The following is a 5,540-nucleotide window of genomic DNA, read 5'->3' as shown; positions in this document are numbered from 1 at the left end:
GTGTAGCTGGTATAGGCTGAGCCAATGAGATTTCAGTTGTGCTTAAAGCAGTGGGGAGCAGATGAATGGATGGAAGTATCATGACAGATTTTAACAAGGCCTAAACATGTTGACAGTAGAGTGTCTTTGTTATTGTGTGCTTGTGAGAGGGATATAGGAGTGTCTTAGAGTATTATCAGCTCTGGTAAAGCACATATAATAAAACATGTCAGACAATGAAGGATTTCCATTTTTTAATATGAAAGTACTGATAGTTACAAATGTTCTATAAAATTGAAAGCAACATAATCACTGGGATCTCCTTTCAGTAGAAAATGAAATCATCACCCCACTAATGTTTTCTTAAGGGACAGTCCACTTGGTCCCCTCAATTAGTCAGTAGTCCCACATGTGGACGCTCTACTGCTCTTGCTCTTTTCCACTGTCCTCCCCGTCACTGTCGCTGTCTCTGCCGGGATGCTCTGGCATCTTAGCATGGTCCACTGTATCTTGATTTTCCTTCTTCTCACTGGTGTCCTCCGAGTTTGGTTCCAAGCTTGCCTCTCCTTCTGGGTTTTCCTGCTCCATGGGGGTTTCTTCCTGCGCTTCCCCAGAGCTAGCTGGCACTTTCTCGACCACAGTGTCTGTTTTGGTTTGTTGAGGAGGAAGAGCCAGTTTCTGTTGTTGCTGCTAGGAAGCCAAGGAAAAGATTAAAAATGAGTAGGAACCATATTTCCACCTTTATGTTTAATATTATATATTACTAAATATCAAATCTACTGGTATATAGTCTATGTTAAAGGCAATGTAAAGGAAATTACTTTTTTCTCCCTCCATGCCATAATCCTCCTTCATGTTAGCACAAGAGACAATATGTGACACTGAATGTAGAGTAAAAATCACCTGAGATCAACTCTTAATTTACTTGGCTTGTGGCCTGTTAATTCTCCACATTCACAAGTGCAACAATTCTCTCTCTCTCAGCTGACCTATTTACAGTGCTGCATTAAATTTTTAAAAATACCAAAATAGCGACCAGGGAGAGACAGTGATAGCTTTTAGCATTGCTTCAATGCTTTAGCATCACAAGACAGACAGTTGTTATTGTGTTAGTATAAAGTGTTCGTACACTCAAGTTAGTAAAAGCACCACTTTTAAATCGTCTCAGGTGCACTGAGGAAAGGAGATGAGACTACTATTAGACAGCAACAGTATGGCACTGCTGGTTGTTTTGAATGATAATTTATCTTTGCAGGCATGCAACTGGTCAGGGGTAAAAAAGGTGAGAAGGACACGCAAGCTGATAAACACAGAGACGGTGTCTGAGGGGTCAGTTTAAGCTTACATGTTTGTATAGATAACTTGCAATTGTGTACTTAGGGGTGCGACGATACACTGAGCTCACGAGGAGATGATACACGATATTGGTGTCACGAGAACAAGACAAGAAGATATTTTAACACTACTTTATAGAAAACAATTAATGCTGAAATATATATAAGTTGAGGGGGTCTAGGGGTCCTCCCCATTTAATACATTTAATTTCCTGCATTCTGTTGAAATTTTATGCACCAATTTCCTTTCCTGCAATAATTTATGGTGGAAATGTTTTTATTTATGTAAAAGGGAAACACAAAATTCAGATGGCAGGTGACAATTCAAAATCTAAAATTATAAGAGAACGAAAAACTTGTCCAAAAAGAAACTGTGTCAAGAAGTTGTAAAGTTCGTGACTAGTGTGTGCACGTTTTGGGGTCATTTTTCAGTCATCATGTTTTTATCAACTTAGAAATATAGCTAAAATTCGATCTATGTTAACTTTTAAGGACACCGAGACCATTTTACACGCCTTCGTCTCATCACGCCTGGATTATTGCAACAGCCTTTTCACCTGTTTAACCCAAAAATCTATTGATCGACTCCAGACTGTCCAGAACTCAGCTGCCAGGCTTTTAACCAGAACAAAGAAATATGACCACATTACTCCTATTTTAGCTTCATTACACTGGCTCCCAGTATGTTTTAGAATTGACTTTAAAATTCTATTGATCACTTTTAAAGCTCTTTTAGTCCCATACTCACCAGCACGTACCTTGAGATACTCGGGCAGAGGTCTGTTGTCTGTTCCAGAGTCTCGACTGAAAACTAAAGGGGACAGAGCGTTTGCTGTCAGGGCCCCGAGGCTCTGGAACAGCCTGCCTGAGGAAATCAGGTCGGCTGAGTCAGTGAACTCTTTTAAGTCCCTTCTTAAAACTTAGCTTGAGAGCTTTTCCCGATCTTATTTGACTTTATTTTATCCCTTTTATTTTATTGTATTTTACTAATTTTATATTAATTTTTCATGCTCTTATCTTGTTTTTTTTTTATATTATTCTTTACACTTGTTAAAGCACTTTGTAACTTGTTTTTGAAAAGCGCTCTACAAATAAGGATTATTATTATTATTATTATTATTATATATATCGTAGCTTGATTTTTTTTTCTTAAGTTAAATAAATAAGTGCAAATTAACTTTTCTCAAAGCATTTTCATTTGTTATTTATCATTTCTGGTTGCAAGCTATTCAGAACATTTTTAACAAATGCTTTAAAAAAAAGGGATGGGGACAAAATCAGCCATTTAAAAAGGAGGTGGGGACATGACCCCAGCGTCTCCAGTGTAAACTACAACGATGCCTACACGTTTTTCTCTTGCTGACTTTAACCTACCATACATATAGCTACTGGTCTCTTTAAAGAACAATTGGCTTAGCTGATATTATTGGTTATTAAAAGTGGGCAAAGTTATAAAATTGGCTACTTTACTGTACCTGGAAGGACAGTTAATATTGTAAGCTAGCTTACTTATATCTTACATCAGGCTTGCTTTCCGACGGAGAGTTTGTTCAGCAGTAACGTCCTAACGTGTTCAGCTGTCAGACTCCGCAGTGTAGGGGACTTGAAAAAACACCCACCCTGCTCTGCCCCAGATTGGCTGTCAGGTTTAGCCATTAGGAGTGACGACTGGTTAGGCATATGCAGCTGTGAAGCTGCAAAGCTCATACTAGAGTGGACTCGGTAGATATATAACCAAAGTCCTTATAGGCTGATATAACCGACCAACGACATCCCCCCACCCCAAAATATTTCCTCATAGGATCTGCACAAATCACATAGGTGATCCATTTTGGTCTCAAAACGGTGAATTGTGAGGAGTTTGCATGCCTGATCTTCAACACTCTTCATTATTGTTTATATCAAAGGTTTTTACCTGTCTGTACTTCTGGGATGTCTGGATCATGTGCATGTACATGTTGTACACCAGGTTGGTCATTTCCGGCATGTTCTTGATGACTTGATCTGGTTGTCCAGAAGAATCTCTCTGAGGGAAGGAATGTGTGTTGTAAAAGGAATGATAATGAACATCTGTCTTGTCATTCTTTCATGCACCACATGGTAAATTATTCACCTAATGTAAATGTGCATTGAAATTGCAGTTCAGCAGCCCCGCTACCTGCTTGTTATTTCAAAGCTAATTTCTCACTTGCCGCCTCTAGACATCACTGCTCACATACTATCAAAAGGAGTCAAGGATGCAGAGTTTGTAATTTGACAATATTAGTATGCAGACAGAGTTTTACAGCCTAAACTGAGGAGTGAGGCGAGCAGAATATTTAATGTATTGGGCTATTCCCTCCTAAATACAGGGGTGATGCCCGCAGAGGCCATTTGAGCATCGTGGCAAAGTGAATGAACTGACGGCTTCAGTGCTGTAAAACTTAACTGTGGGTGGTTTTATTGCTGTAAACTATAAGTAAAACCATCAGGGCATTAATGTGTTTCTTAGTGATTGACTGAGATTAGACATCAAGCTTTACCGTCTGTCCAATGCTATCTAACAGTGCTGAAAATATGTACATATCCATATGGAGCATTAAGCAGCAGTGTTTTGCTTTATTTATAACTGCTTATGAATCAGCACTGTTAACTAGCCTGTGAAAGTTCTGGTTGAGTGTTGCCAGACAATAAATCTGACTGTTAATCTGCAGGGGTTTACTGACTCCAGATAGATGGGCTAAGCAGGGGCCACATGTGTGTGCCCAAAAGAGCTGTCCCCCATGGGGATGAACACTCTAGAGTCAGAGGAAGTGTCAGAGGCTATGGGGTATTTTAGACACCCCTGTTGCCACACACGCCAGTCAGTGAGACACAATGACCAGACAATAGTCGTCTCATGCTGGCATGGCGGGATTTAGGAGAGTGGTTTTGCCTTCTGACCTTTGGGGGTTAATTATAGCCAGGCCCGTGTTTCCCATGCTTGCAGATGGCCCCTGCAGAATGCTGTTAACAGACCATGGCCTATGAGTAAAGCTCCAGTAAGACTTGGGACCAGTGAGGACCAAGGGGAATGAAGATGCCATTCAGAATATAGAGGCAGGATCAGACAGAGCCGGGGAGCTGTGGCAAGAGTTATATGGGAATGGGCACTGATGTGTAACATGTGGAAGAGTAAGCTCAGTTCTTATCAGCAAATCTGGAGCTTGAATGCTTCATTATCTGCCAAATTTAACAGAGTAGAAGATTATTGTGCTTTGAGAGTGCATGCGTGAGTCTACGTACAGGCTGTTCCTGGCTGTAGTATTCATGCGGTCTGATGTGCAGCTGCAGAGGTCTGGCAGTAAGCTGGTTGAAGGCAGGAGTCAGCTCAAAGCAGTTTTGGAACAGCGACACCCGGGCAAAAATGTACAGGCCCAGTCTGGCTCTTGACATGGCTACCACCAGACGCCTCACATCCCTGTGGAGTGATAGAGAAAAAAAAATAAGAGCTGAAAATTGGTTTGACACAAGGGGAGAAAAGAAAAATCTGAGAAGTGGCAGGGGTGGGGGAGGAAAGTGTGAAATTGGAAGAGGAGAAGAGGGGCAAAAACTGAAGTAAAGGGATCAAAGACAAAGGATCATGTCAAGATTGTCAAGGAAGGGAGACGGCAGTGTAGGAAGAGAGAGGTTTAGTGAAGGATAAGCAGCAACAAATGAAAGAGACAACTATAGAAGCTAAGAGAGAAATAAAAGAATGAAAGGCAAAGGGTAGTGATAAACAAGGCAGACAAAGAGAGCGAGAGGTGGGAAAGTACAAGAGAGGGCAGATAGGTTGCTTTTTCTTGCCATCCAGTAGAATTAAGAGATTAGAGACAGAGGAGTCATTTCCCAGAGAATGGAGGAAACCTGTTTGGCTTGCTGGAGTAGTCAAAGTGGTTGTTTACCAGCCCTATTTTAGAGGAATACCACTGAAGGTCTGTCTGCCCAAGTTAAACAGCAAAAAAACATGCTAAACACTGCATTTGAACCCACAGTAAGCCCAAATTTAAGATACAATGTGTACTTAAAAAAAAATTGTTCTCATAATACAGATCCACATATTGTACTCTGTTATAATCACAGTTGTAAACATTACACATGGTGGAAGAGAGGCAAAAATGTGCTCTTTCACAAAGTGAACCAAGAGAAAAGAGGGAGGACCCTTCAACATATTTTAGTATGTAATAAATCTTAGTATTGTGTGTTTTAGGTGTTTGGATGGGCATC

The 5,540-nt window shown here is 40.6% G+C and overlaps 1 protein-coding gene across 2 annotated transcripts; it reads right to left on the bottom strand.

Moving 5' to 3' along the window:
- Positions 1-218: 218 nt before the first annotated feature.
- LOC123967088 (RNA helicase aquarius-like) lies at positions 219-4,929 on the bottom strand. 2 transcript variants are annotated; one of them, XM_046043113.1, is made up of 3 exons: positions 4,578-4,929; positions 3,229-3,339; positions 219-666 (listed from the first exon to the last, which is right to left on the bottom strand). In XM_046043113.1, exons 1-3 carry the CDS (start codon positions 4,725-4,727, stop codon positions 400-402), a joined length of 528 nt encoding a protein of 175 aa, XP_045899069.1. In that variant the 5' UTR covers positions 4,728-4,929; the 3' UTR covers positions 219-399. The 2 variants fall into 2 exon arrangements, with proteins under 2 accessions (XP_045899069.1, XP_045899068.1); XM_046043112.1 differs by having other exon boundaries at positions 219-669; positions 4,578-4,878.
- Positions 4,930-5,540: the final 611 nt, after the last annotated feature.

This window comes from Micropterus dolomieu, unplaced genomic scaffold (genome assembly GCF_021292245.1).
Source record: "Micropterus dolomieu isolate WLL.071019.BEF.003 ecotype Adirondacks unplaced genomic scaffold, ASM2129224v1 scaffold_10, whole genome shotgun sequence".
NCBI classification, from domain to species: Eukaryota; Metazoa; Chordata; class Actinopteri; order Centrarchiformes; family Centrarchidae; genus Micropterus; species Micropterus dolomieu.
The sequence above is the reverse complement of the archived record's forward strand: the minus strand, read 5'-3'. Positions and strand labels throughout refer to the sequence as shown.

Excerpts from the sequence above, each read along its gene's own strand:
- LOC123967088 (XM_046043112.1), bottom strand. The coding sequence starts at position 4,727 with ATGTCAAGAGCCAGACTGGGCCTGTACATTTTTGCCCGGGTGTCGCTG. Across the intron at positions 3,340-4,577 it reads ACTACAGCCAGGAACAGCCT|AGAGATTCTTCTGGACAACC; the intron begins GTACGTAGACTC and ends TCCTTCCCTCAG. Across the intron at positions 670-3,228 it reads CATCCCAGAAGTACAGACAG|CAGCAACAACAGAAACTGGC; the intron begins GTAAAAACCTTT and ends TTGGCTTCCTAG.